This window comes from Pelodiscus sinensis, chromosome 7, assembly GCF_049634645.1.
Source record: "Pelodiscus sinensis isolate JC-2024 chromosome 7, ASM4963464v1, whole genome shotgun sequence".
Lineage (NCBI taxonomy): Eukaryota > Metazoa > Chordata > Testudines > Trionychidae > Pelodiscus > Pelodiscus sinensis.
Window position 1 is genome coordinate 40,200,237 of NC_134717.1, and position 14,127 is coordinate 40,214,363.

General features: G+C 46.8%; 1 protein-coding gene across 5 annotated transcripts in view; it reads left to right on the forward strand.

Annotated features, from left to right (window-relative positions):
- UBR3 (ubiquitin protein ligase E3 component n-recognin 3) overlaps positions 1–14,127 on the forward strand; it is a 242,138-nt gene that overhangs the window by 204,800 nt on the left and 23,211 nt on the right. For all 5 annotated transcript variants that reach the window (XM_075933593.1, XM_075933589.1, XM_075933590.1 and 2 more), the window contains one exon: positions 13,563–13,687. In XM_075933593.1, coding sequence (XP_075789708.1) covers positions 13,563–13,687 — 125 coding nt within the window. The remainder of the gene's footprint in view (positions 1–13,562; positions 13,688–14,127) is intronic.

Below are 14,127 nucleotides of genomic sequence, written 5' to 3' on the forward strand. Positions count from 1 at the left end.
CAGGATCTGGATGCATGGAGTTAGACAACCACAGTTGGTAGACACTTTTGAACTTAACTTTCTCTGTGATTTAGTGTCCCATCTGTTAAATAGGCGTGATGATAATACCATCTGACAGGCAAAAGTCCAATTTCATGACCCCTGAGGCACTGAAGAAGCCAAGATCTCACTTGGTGCCATCAGCACCCATGCCACTTCTGGCACTGAAAAAGCATAAGCACACAGCACTGATGACCCTGCATGTGGCACCGCTGGCACCGCAAGTATCAGCCATACCACCCTTGGCACAGCAGCATTTCACCACAGCAGAAGAGCTGCGAGTAACATCTGTGCTGATGACCCGCTATTTGGTACAGACTGTACACCTATGTCTAGCGGGTTCACTCCACTCCTGCATGCTCGGCACCCCCACCATTGTCTAGCGATGAAGATGAGAAGCCTCTCATCAGCACCACCACACCTAGGTATTCTCCACCAAAGCAGCCTCAGCAACAGGCAGCACCTCAACGACACCCACCACAATGGTTACCACCTCCAGTGCCACTGCCAGTCAACTGGCCCTACTGGGACCCCTAGGTACCCTACAGAGCCCAGCAACCACAGCAGGCACAACCTCTGTTCCATCAAGGGCCATGTTGATACCTTCCCTTGACAGGTCTGCATGCCAAGAGGAGGATGAACCATGTTCTAGTGATAAGGAAATTTCTGCCTCTTCCCCCAAAATCCACATACATATCATCTTTGTTGCCTGATGACCCCTGATGCCCCCTCCTCCCAAAGCAAGAGATGATTTTCATTTATTTCAAGAACTGTACAAGAGGGTTGCAGATGTGCTGGAAATCTCCCTACTGAGCCTCCCTGAAACCCAGAACAAGTTAACTAGCATCCTACATGTTTCCTGCTTCCGCTTCTGCTAAGCTGGCATCCAGTGGACCCAGCCACTATGGACCCTGCCAGAGTGATCTGGCAGACACCAGTTACAACCCCACCAATCTGTAAGAGGTCAGACCGTAAATACTATGTTGTACTACAGGGTGCTGTTCTCACACCCATCACCAAATTCCCTTGTGATGGGTGCAGTTAGTCAAAGAGGTAAACAGAATGTTGCCAGAATCACCCCTTATAACAAGCGCCTGGACCTCATGGGAAAGAAGGCCTATTCCTCCGTTTCCCTTTGACTCTGAATTTCGAACTACAGGCAGTCCCCGGGTTACGTACAAGATAGGGACTGTAGGTTTGTTCTTAAGTTGAATTTGTATGTAAGTCGGAACTGGTACATATTGTAGGGGAAACTCTAGCCAAACATTTTTTTTAGTTTTGGATAGCATAGGGAAAGGTTAACTCCCCTCTAATGTTTGTTTTGCTGTCTGTTCCCCTGTTCAGAAGATTTCATATCTATTTCTGTCCCTGTGACAAACTCAGGACTAAAGGAGTAACTCATCAAATACCAAACAGCTCTGCACCATGCTTTGAGCTAATAGCTTTATTTCCACACACCACCCAGGGTTCTAGGAGGAGGGTCCTTTTTTTGCTAACACAATGAGGCCAGCACTTTGTTTGTTTTGGTGGAGTCTTTGTTTGCCCAGGGAGCCCAGCATGTATGGGGGGAGGAGGGGCGGAGAGGCTGCTTTTGTTTGCTGTTCGGCAGCCTGTTGCTCAGGGGAGGGGGCAGCCTGTTGCTGGCAGGGGGGGAGGGGGGAGGCGTGCAGGATGCGAGGCCGCGGGGGGGGGGGGGGGGGCAGCGGGCATGGGGAGGCACTTTTCCTCTGCCCGGCAGCTCTGCGGGATCCCTGTCCCTGTGGCCAGCTGCTGCAGGCAGAGGCCAGTTGGAGCCGGCCGAAGAGGAGGAGAAGGTGTATTCTAGGACCCAGGTGAGCGAGCCCCGGGGACCCTGCTGCGCTCCGGGAGCCCGGCATGTATAGAGGGGAGGAGGGGCAGAGAGGCTGCTTTTGTCTGTTCGGCAGCCTGTTGCTCAGGGGAGGGGGCAGCCTGTTGCTGGCAGGAGGGTTGGGGGGGGCAGCGGGCGTGGGGAGGCACTTTTCCTCTGCCCGGCAGCTCTGCGGGACCCCAGTCGGAGCCGGCCCGAGGAGGAGGAGGATCCTAGGACCCAGGTGAGCGAGCCCCGGGAATGCTGCTGCGCATGTGCGGGAGTTGCCTCATCCCGTTCGTATCTAGGGATCCGACGTAAGTCGGATCCACGTAAGTCGGGGACTGCCTGTACATGGTGATGTTCACAAAATATACACGCCACATTTTTGAGCAATTTTCGCAATTTATTGAAATCTTCCAGATGAGAAGAAAGACCAGTTCAGAGCTAATATAAACAAAGGGACTCTAATATCATGAACAGCTCTACAAGCTGACTTGGATGCCTCTGACACTGCATCCCACTCCATTGCAACAGCTGTGGTAATGGAGAGCCTCATGGCTCCATTTATCCTGGTTTCCCCAGAAAGTGCAAGTCACAGTGGAGGACCTCCTCTTCGTCGTCCCTCCATTCACTGAAATATTCCTACGCCAGGTTGAAGACACTTGGCATTCATGTACCTGCAACAGAATGCAAGCAGTGAAGATATTTTACACAGAGGTGCAAACCGATGCCTTTTAGCCTACCACAGAGGCACAATGACAACAGAAGGAGGCAATGCCAAACAACTCCTAGACAGACTCCTGACCAGCCATCTATATCTCAGTCCTCGATTTTGAGGCAAACATTTTGAAGTTCAGGTCGAGAGTCAGGTATAATGCACCTCTGTTTAAAGCAACCACATCCCTACCAGTTATTCTGCAGACATCTGGCTCCCTTCTACTCCCAGTAGTCCTCTATCACGATGGACAGATGGGTATTGGATATTATAAAGGGCAGATACTGTATCCCATTTTCATTTATCCCCACTCAACCACCTGCTCCATCTGGGAGCTATCGAATCTGTGCCTCAGTGCTACAGAGGCAAAGGGGTTTACTCCCATTACTTTCTCATAATAAAAAAGTCGGGAGGATGGAGACTAATCCTCAACCTGAGAATGCTCAACCATTATATACAATCACAATGGCTCAAGATGGTCACCCTCTCTACAATAATCCCTGCCTTAAACAAAGGATACTAGTTATCAACTCTCAACCTCCAAGATGCCTACTTCCATGTGTCCATTCAACCAGCACACAGGAAATGCCTCAGGTTTGCAGTTCATGATGCACACTTCCAGTACACAGTGCCTCCCTTCAGACTCTCCACAGCTCCAAGGGTGTGTTTGAACATGCTTGCTGTGGTCACCGCTCACCTCCACAGACAAGGAGTCTCAATATTTCCATACCTCGACAACTGCCTGATCAGATCATGCACAAGTCAAAAAGCAGAAGTCAGTTTCTCTAACCAGATCACTATTCCAGACCATGTCCAAGTGCAAACTCCAACAGTTCAAACAATAGAATTTATTGCAGCCCACCTGGATTGCATAGAGGTTATGGCCTCTCTGCCTCAACAGTGGTTCCTTGCAGAGATTTGTGGACTGGATTGAACTGCTGAGATGAGGTCCACAAATCTCCACAAGGACATGTTTCCAGTGGCTAGGGCACATGGCAGCGGCCACTTCCATATGCCAGACTGAACATGAGACCTTTGCAACAGTGGCTGAGGACTGCATACAGACCACGTTTCCACAATATCAATAAACTAGTTTCAGTCACAGTCCGGGTCAAGCAATCCCTGGACTGGTGGATAGACCCAAGAAACCTGTGCATTGCAGTCCCTTTCTACAAGCATCCATCGTCCGTGACCATCACAACAGATGCATTTCCTCGACTGGAGAGCACACTCAGGTTCCCTCAAAACACAGGGACAGTGGTCTCCACAGGAATCCAGCCTACACATAAACATACTCAAGTTCAGAGCGGTATTTTACACATGCCAGCACTTTCTGCAACCTATACACAACAACACAGTACAGATCTTTACAATCAATCAACCATGCATTACATCAACAGGCAGGGAGCTGTCCAATCCAATTGCCTATGCAGGGAGGCTGTTTGTCTCTGGACATGGTGCATCACACACAACATTCACCGGCAAGCCTCATACCTGTTGAGTAAGAACAATGTCACAGCAGATGACCTCAGCTGGAATTTTAACTCCAATCACAAATGGGAAATGGACTCCAAAGTCCTCCATCAGCCGTTCACTCGCTGGGGCTTTCTGACAATGGACTTGTTTGCAACCAGTGCCAACAAAAAGGGTCCACAATATTATCTGGCATTACACTCTCTTGGGGATGTGTTCAAAATAACGTGGAACACACTGCTTCTCTACACTTTTTTCCCAATTCTGCTCCTTCATCGAGTAATCAACGAAATAAGACTCGACACAGCCACAGTGATTCTCATCACCCTAGCGTAACCCAGGCAGACACGGTACACTTACCTGCATCAGATGTCCAAGAGAAGGCCATGGCAACTCCCACTGCTCCCTCACCACCTCACATAAGAAAGCGGACGAGTTCATCATCCATGCCTACAAATGCTTCACCTCCAGCCGTGGTTCACCTCAGTGAAACAAGGTTCACTGATCTGGTCAAACAAATCTTATTGAACAGTCGCAGGTTAACAACCAGAATATCATATGTATATAAGTGCCGGAGATTCTCATTATGGATAGAACAAAAATGTTTAAATCCATCAACAGTACCACTACCCTACCATCTTAGAATATCTGCTAGAATTAAAAAATTCGGGGCTCTCTTTTAGTTCCCTAAAGGTTCACCTTGCAGCCATAACAGCTTTTCATCTGTCCGTTGGCGACAAATCTGTTTTCACCCACCCAATGACCAACTGCTTCCTAAAGGGTATACAGAACACTTACCCACAAGGCCTCTGGCTCTAGCTTAATTTAGTGCTTTGGGCTCTGATCCGCAAACCATTTGAACCTTCTTGGTAGCTGTCACATCTGCCAGGAGGATGCGTGAAATTGGCGTACTGATAACAGACCCCCCTCCCCCTCCTTCACAGTACAAGGTAGTCCTTCGTCCACACCCAAAATTCCTCCCTTAGGTCCCAACTTCTTTTCATTGCAATGAACCCATAAACTTCCTGTGGGGTGTTTTTTTTTTTTTTTTCTGAAGCCTCACACGCACAGTAGGGAGGCTGCATGGCACACGCTGGATATCCACAGGGTGATTGCATTTTATTTGGACAGAACTAAACAAATATGCATGTCACCAAGGTTATTCATATCCACCACAGAGAGGTCCCTGAGCATGCCAATTTCTACCCAGAGGTTATCCAGGTGGATAGAGGACTGCATCAGATTGGCTTATTCCACCTTTGTCCAGGACCCTCCATTGCAGCTACGTGCACACTCTACGAGGGCTATAGTGGCTTCTACAGCTTACCTGCACAGTATACTCTTATGGACATTTGTAGATCTGCAACATAGTCCTCAGTTCGCAGGTTTTCAAAGAACTGTGCTCTTGAAACTTACCAGTCCCACATCACTCGCTTCAGACAGACAGTCCTAGCTACTCTCCAAGTTAGTGACCAGCAGAAGCATCCGCCTCTGAACATGAGTATTGCTTCATAGTCACCCAAGGTGGAGTACCCACAGGGACACTCCTCGAAGAAGAGAGGGTTACTCACCTTGTACAGTAATGGAGGTTCTTCAAGATGGTTCCTCACCTCTGCTTCAGACATAAATGCTTTCTGGATCTGAGAAGGAACTAAAGAGATGGCAGGCTGCACACACAGAGAAGCATTACCACGTGTGCCATCTGCTCCACTTATGCAGCCTACCGAAAGCACTTCTACCTAAAATCTCTGACTAGTGGCGCCACAGACACCTAAGGTGGAACATCCACAGGGACAACCATCTTGGAGAACCTCCATTACCGCACAAGTAACCCTCTCTTCTCAAATTGGGGCTCCTGACCCAAAAGGGAGTGGCAGGGGCACAGAGATACTGCTACACTTACTTCTGTGCTGCCTTCAGAGCTGGGTGATTGCACAGAGCAGCTATTGCCTGGGCATCCAGCTCTGAAGGTAGCACACTGCTAGCAGTAGCACAGAAGTAAGAATGGCAGTACCATAGTGTGTCATTCTTACTTCTGTACTGCTGTGCTCTCCAGGCTCCTAGTTGAGAAGGCAACACACTGCCAGCAACAGCACAGAAATAAAAGTAGCAGTGCTGCAGCCTCCCCCACTCCTACAATAACCTTATGCCCCCCCTCGACTCCTTTTTGGGTAAGGATCCCTAAAATTATAACAGCACATTTCAGATTTAAATAGCAGAAAACATTAAATTTATTTTTTTAAACCTTATGACCCAGGAAATGGACTGTGAGTTTAGTAGGGCCCTATTAGTGACCAAGCCAGGGCAATCCTTTGCAGATATTGCCTAAAAGATTATATCTTTGAGAATGCAATGCCTTCTAATAATATGCAAGGACATTGGTCAAGAGACTGAAAGAAGAGCACAACCTATTGAATATCCAAAAAGTGGAGCTCAATTGTTTCTCTGTTCATCTCAGCACTCTGCTTGCCACAGGAATGAGGTGGGCTTGGAACAACAGAGAACTGTTTATAGATTCCTACTTCTTCACCAATTCAACATGAGCATCTGTGAAAGCATCCGGGAGCTACTCTAACTTATGCCATTCTAAGCTTAAGTGATTTGTAGCATGTCAGTGACATCCCCCCACCCTCTTTGCTTGCCCAGGAGCCATTTCTTGTGATATACAACAGTATATGACTTCATAAGGGAGGTAATGTTTGCCTCCATTGGCCATTTATAGCCTGAATCCCCCTCTGGCACTATACAGGGGCCAGTATTTTCAATGTCTCAACTTTGTGGGTGGGTGGGTGGTTATCAAGCAGCACCTTAGGTGAATATTAATCTTTCATCACTGGATAAGTATCTTGAATAAACAGAGAAAGAGTCCTGGCTTGAATAGTAAATATTTCCATTTCTATACTATACACAGGGTTTTGGTGGCCTTTCATGGATTATCTTGAATTGTAATACTGCCTTTCTTTGTTTGGATGTTTTTTCAAATATCTGTTTAAGTTTCAGTGAAAGAAAAAGGTTTATTTAGGTTAAGTGATTTTCCAATTTATGCAGAATGGCTAACCTTTTCCTTTGAATTTGCTTACTCAGCAAGTTCTTTTACTTGCAGTTGTTCCCGTCCAGCATTTGACATTTAATTTGATATAAATGACAGAATAAAAAGGAACATGTCAAGGTATCAATAAACGACTTACCACAGTACTGCTAAAATTAGGAGTCTGCCAGCCTTTCCTTTATAAACTCTATTTTTGAGTGGACTTCAATGTAGGTTACATAAAGATATATTAAAGATAAATGGGATGATTTTTGTATGCACTTGTATTTCACCTTAATCTGCTATACAGTTAAATAAAAAGACACACTGTCTGGATAGTTTAGTCAGTGTACTATTCTCATTTTATATTTACATAATACATAATGTTAATGTATACAGGCAGTCCCCGGGTTACGTACAAGATAGGGACTGTAGGTTTGTTCTTAAGTTGAATCTGTATGTAAGTCGGAACTGGCGTCCAGATTCAGCCGCTGCTGAAACTGATCAGTTTCAACAGCGGCTGAATCTGGACGCCAGTTCTGACTTGCATACAGATTCAACTTAAGAACCCCAGGCATCCCCAAGTCAGCTGCTGCTGAAACTGATCAGCGGCTGATTCCAGGAAGCCCGGGGTAGGGGCTTCCTGTAGTCAGCCACTGGTCAGTTTCAGCAGCGGCTGACTTGGGGACTCCTGGGGCAGAGCAGCTGGGGTGCTGCTGGGTTGGTCCAGTAGCGCCGCCGCTCCTCGGCGCTACTGGACCAACCCAGCAGCACCCAAGCTGCTCTGCCCCAGGTGTCCTGATTCAGCCGCTGCTGAATCTGACCAGCAGTGGCTGAATCAGGACGCCTGGGGCAGAACAGCTGGGGTGCTGCCCGGTTGGTCCAGTAGCGCCCAGAGCGGCGCTACGGGACCAACTGGCAGCGCCCCAGCTGCTGTACCACAGGTGTCTGGAGCAAAGCCATGGAGCACGGGGGCAGCGGGACAGCCCAGACGCGCCGTGGCTGTCCGCTGCCCGCGTGCTCCGCGGCTTTGCTCTGCTTTGCCCCCCCCTCCTCCTGGTCTGCAGACCAGGGGGATGGGGGGGGGGGCAAAGCAGAGCCAAGCCGCGGAGCGCGCTGCCAGCTGACAGCCCAGACGCTCTGGGCTGTCAGCTGGCCGGGCGCTCCGCGGCTTGGCTCTGCTTTGCCCTCCCCCTCCCCCTGGTCTGCAGACTGGGGGGGGAGGGGCAAAGCAGAGCCAAGCCTCGGAGCGCGTGGGCAGCGGACAGCCCTGTCCGCTGCCCACGTGTTCCGCCGCTTTGCTTCCTCTCCCTGGTCTCCAGCAGACCAGGGAGAGGAACCCCGTTCGTAACTGTGGATCCGACATAAGTCGGATCCGCGTAACTCGGGGACTGCCTGTAATGTTCCCCTGAAAATGATTTTGTTTTATTCCTAATATGCAACAAAAAAAATAGTAGCTATTAATATGTTGTTTAAAGTAAATACTCCACTCCAAACACATTCTGTCTTTTCAATGAGGGTGGGTAGATGGTGTTGGATTCCCAAAGGGCCTAACGTTCATATTGTGAAAAACCTGATCTGTAAATTTTATTTTTATCAATTTTTTCAATTAAAATACAAAAAGCATAACCACATTAAAACCTACTTAAATACAGTGGCTAAATTTAGTTATGTTAGAATGGAATCGTAAATACCCTAAATATCTCTTGACTAAAATTTGCTGCTTCTGTACTGCAGGTGCTAAATGTGTCTCCTAGCCCCATTAGACAGGCATGTGTTAGCGTAGCTCTGCTTCAGCTAGAGCAGTGGTTTCCAACCTGGTGGTCTGTGACAGTACTGTAGGGGGTCTATTGAAAGCTGGAAACTGAGAATCTCCATACCGGCAGCCAGTGAGTCCCTCCGCCCATGTTGCTTCCCACACAGCTATATTGCTTGGGGAGGAGGTGTGTACATAATATTTTAATTGATTGAAAAGGGGTCCGTATGCTAGAAAAAGTTGGGAGCCACTGAGCTAGAGCACCAAAAATATCAGGATTTCGTAGTACTGGCTAGCCATTGGAGCCAGGCAGGCTTGTTCTTGGGATGGCTAACCCATGCCACCAACAACAGCACAGTGTTCACTAGCTCATCTGTTTACTAGGGCTGGTTGACACATACCCCTTCTGCAGTGGAAACATACCCTCAGATCCTCGAAAGCTATGAATAGTATGAGCAGAGGGGGCAACTGAAAAGTAATTTAAATGCAGCACTTACATTCTTCTAACAGCCTTGGGACAGCTTTAAATTTTGGTGGTTGCAAGAGCCCATTAGGATCTGTTACACTTGCCGGGGATTAGTGGAATGCAAGATGCTTGAGCCTTTCCTATCATTTTAAAGAGTGTAGAGAAGTCTTCTTTTCCTATTGTACAAGAAAACAAAGCAAAGGGGACTCAATAGGAATCAAGGAAAGGACCTTTTACAAGACACTTTCAAGATAAAAAATATATTCTATAAAAAGCTCTTTGTAACAATAGCTTTATTAGAATTAAAATACTTATTTAAAAATTAATATTATTTTTAGCCTTTATGATGTTTGTTGACCTGGTGTACTTCACTCACATTGGAGAGAAAATTAGACTGCTTTATTTAATTCATTCTCCAATCCATTAAAATTAGTTACATTCCCTATTCTATTTATGGTATTACACAGCACCCAAAGCTGTATTTTAGATCCTTCTAGAATTATTAAATAAATCAAGGAGACTAATGTCTCTCAAATGCAGTTCCTCTTCATTCCTCTCCTTGTACAGGCAGTCCCCGGGTTACGTACAAGATAGGGACTGTAGGTTTGTTCTTAAGTTGAATCTGTATGTAAGTCGGAACTGGCATCCAGATTCAGCCGCTGCTGAAACTGATCAGTTTCAACAGCGGCTGAATCTGGACACCAGTTCCAACTTACAAACAGATTCAACTGAAGAGAACCCCAGGCGTCCCCAAGTCAGCTGCTGCTGAAACTGATCAGCAGCTGATTCCAGGAACCCCGGGGCAGAGCAACTCTGCCTCGGGCTTCCTGTAGTCAGCCGCAGGTCAGTTTCAGCAGCGGCTGACTTGGGGACGCCTGGGGCAGAGCAGCTTGGGTGTTGCTGGGTTGGTCCAGTAGCGCGGCCGCTCCTCGGCGCTACTGGACCAACCCGGCAGCACCCCAGCTGCTCTGCCCCAGGCGTCCTGATTCAGCCACTGCTGAAACTGATCAGCAGCGGCTGAATCAGGACTCCTGGGGCAGAGCAGCTGGGGTGCTGCCGGGTTGGTCCAGTAGCGCCAAGGAGCGGTGCTGCGGGACCAACTGGCAGCGCCCCACCAGCTCTACCACAGGCCCCGGGCTTTGCTCCACGTCTCACTGGTCTGCTGGGGGGGGGGGCACTAGGGAGACGCTGCAGACCAGGGAGACACTGAGCAAAGCCGCGGAGGACCCGGGCCGGATCGCGGCGCTGATCTGGAAGCGCCGCGGTCTGGCCCGGTTCCTCCGCCGCTTTGCTCAGTGTCTCCCTAGTCTGCAGACCAGGGAGACGCTGAGCAAAGTGGCGGAGGACCCGGGCCGGACCCGCGGCGCTTCCAGACCAGCGCCGCGGGTCCGGCCCGGGTCCTCCTCCACTTTGCTCCCCGTCTCCCTGGTCTGCTGGCTCTCCCAGCAGACCAGGGAGACGGGGAGCAGCTTTTCTCGCCCCGGAGAAGGCGGGCGGCAGGACCAGGCGTCCCGCCGCTCCAGTCCTCCGGGGCGAGAAAATCCCCGTTCGTAACATAAGTCGGATCCGCGTAACTCGGGGACTGCCTGTACTGCTCCTTACTCCTAGGCAAAACTATATTACTAGTGTGCATGTGTGGTTTTTAAAAGTATGTGATAAACGCTGTTCTTAGAAAATGCAAGGTTGAAAAAATAACTCTTGCACTTGTATCACATTATGGTGTGGCTTGTGGTTCTCCTTAGCTTCTACAGTGGAGAATTCTACATTCCATAGTGTAGAACCCTAGGAAAGCCCTTATTTCTGCACAGATGGGCTTTGCCTGTGAGGCTGATACCAGAAGAGTAGAGCCTCATCGAAGGCAGATCTGGTCCCTGAGGGTGCAATGATATTTTAGGTATCCTGTGTTCAGCTGTTAAATGCTCTAATGATCAGGATACAGATCTTCAACTTAATATCAGGCTCTATTGGGAACCAGTGGCAGAAGAATGCTGAGCTGATGTGCTATTAGTAACTTCTGTGCTGATGAGATCCGCTACTGCATTCTGGTGTTTTCATAACAAAATGGAGTGCAGTGCTATTGCCTAGGAGGAAGGTAGTTATGTATTATTGTGACTTTGTTGTGAGATTTGGGTTTTCAACTCTGCTAAGAAATGCTTTTCACAATGATTTCTATTGGATTTTTAAAATAGTCTTTTAAACAACATCATCATTTTGGGCTCAAAATACTTGAGTGTCCATTTACACAGCCTATGCTAAAGCCTGTGCAGAAACCGAGTTTATGAAAGAAAGGCTGCTAGTCCCCCTAAACCTACCAGTACTGCTAGGATCTCTGCATTGCATATGGACTGAAGTATATTATGTAACATTTATCTTTACTTTGCTGCTGTATATTATACAAATCACATTTTCTGCCAATTGTAAATTCTTAACATAAATATTTTAGCATTACCAAGTAATTCAAATTGGTTCTGAAAGCAATTCTGCTAAAATTTCTACACATCAGAAAAAATTTATCTTTTACTGTTAATGCAAACAATGCAAGTATTTTGTAAGTAGAGCAACAGAGATATGATAGATCTTTAATTTGAGCAGTAATAATAATGCCTAAAATGGACATGCAAAAAGCTTATAGTTAATCTATATGGTAGTTATACCATAGTGTCACTATAATCATTGTTATTTTTTTGTGCTGCAGTAAAGCCCAGAGCTCCAAACTGGACTGTGGCTTCAGTATGTTGTACACACTTATAACCATTACTCCAAAGACCTTGTAATTTAGCAAAGTCAAGACATTACAGTTGGGTGTAGAATAGAAGTGAATGACAAGGAGGTGGAAGACAAGTGTAACATTTATAGCTTGCATATGCAATCTGATCCTAGGAATGCTGTTTTGAGTTTGTTTAAAAAATAATTAAAACAGGTGCATGAGAAACTCTAAGGAAAGCCACCTCCCGAGTTGTTCTCAATAGGCATCATGACAGAGGAGAGTCTCTTGAAGTTATATTTTTTTTCATTTACCCTTTCATGATGTAAAATTAATATTCAGTCTCATGCTGGCTCAAATCTTTGTCTTGCCACATAGAAGATCAGAATTGAGAACCTGAGCTTGATCCTAAACTAGAATAGAATACATTTTGTGTTAGATGCAGATATGTAAAACTATGTGCAAATGTGCATGTGTAGCTCCAACAGGCAAAACCAGACCTGAGACCTCTGGAGCTTAGTGCATTAGCCTCTACGGCTTGAGCTAAAAGCCAGCTGATTCTCAGCTAAGGCTGTAGAGTAAAGTCATTCTCTCTGTCTGTAAGTGGTCTAAGCACCACTACATGGTACAGTGAACCACATGCAGAAACTGTGGGGGTTACATATGTTGTTCTTTAAACTGTGGATTTCCTCCCTGACACGAATGAAAGAAGGCTGGTCTTTGGAGGTGGAAACACCATGACAATGGAGCCTTAGGGGAAAAGAGAAGCTCAGAAGATTGCAGTTTTTGTCTGTGTATGGATTTCTTGTGAGCATTTACTAAACAAAAAGACAAAAATGGACACTTGTTTTAAATGCCTAATTTCCATTATTTTTAATATGAATCAGGGCTACGTTTATGCTAGTATGGAAGACTGTCCCCTTAGTATGGGACTGGTTTGACTTGAAGTAGGAAAGGGGAAGATGGTGGGAACTTACTTTTTACAATTGATCTGCAGGCAGCCCGACTCAGTTCTGGCTCATGCTGGATCCTGGGTAGCTGCCTGCCCACCTGGCTCCTAAAATACTTTTAATGCAGAGCTGCAGCAGGGGTAGCATCAGGCACGAGCAGGGACTGAACCAGGCTGCCTGTCCACCGGCTCCTAAAATACCAGTGCCACAGTGGAGGTAGCTCTTGGGACCTGGTGCCAGCCAGGATTGAGCCAGGCTGCTGGCCAGCCTTCTAAAAAAATTACAGGCAGGGGGGAGAAGGGGAATGCATGTAGTCAATAGCATTAACTAATAAGGTTTTGCTTATTGGCTAATCGTTTAATCGACTACACTATTACATCCCTAACTTTCACTTTTGTGTACACTTCTGGGCTTGGTCTGGAGCATGGCCTCTAGGACTCTGCAGGCTGAGAGAGTTTGGGGTTTTTTCATACAGAATTCACTATGCTTTTAAGAAACATTATGTTTGAAAATTGAAAGAGATTGTGTAGTTTGTCTAAAATCAGTTGAAGTAATGGTTTAAAAAATGTGAAATACAATAACTCTTTGTTTACTTTATAGAACACTTTACCTGCATTGTAAAGGTGCTGTTTACATTATTGTATACCCAAGCTCTGGCAGCATTTTCTGTAAAATGCAATGTTGAAGACAGGGTGGTGTGGAAGAACTCTGGAGCTCTGAAAAAGGTTGGTCAGTTAAAACTACATATCGGTACAGTTGTTTGTTAACTTGTGAAACATTTATTAGTATAGTGTATCAATACAATGGTAAACTTAATGAATAGATGTCACCTAGCATAGGTATGTTAAAATGTGTTTAATTAAATAATCATGTAAATGCTGAAAAATTCAGGGAGCAGCTGGCTCCTCAGGAGCTGGTGCATGTGGAGAGCAGTTTTTAAGCCAGCTCCCCATGCAGACCAGCTCCTGCTTTCCCCCCCTCCGTCTCCCTTCCCTCCCACCCTGTGCTGCTGCCTCTGTATCAGAGGCTGGTGGGAGAGGGGGATGCAGCTCTCTATGTGTACCGTGTAACTATGAACGTTAACCGATAAGCCCAGGCTCATAGGTTAATTGTGTATGTGGTTACACTTTCACATCCCTAGCCAAGCATCATTACAATTTCATCT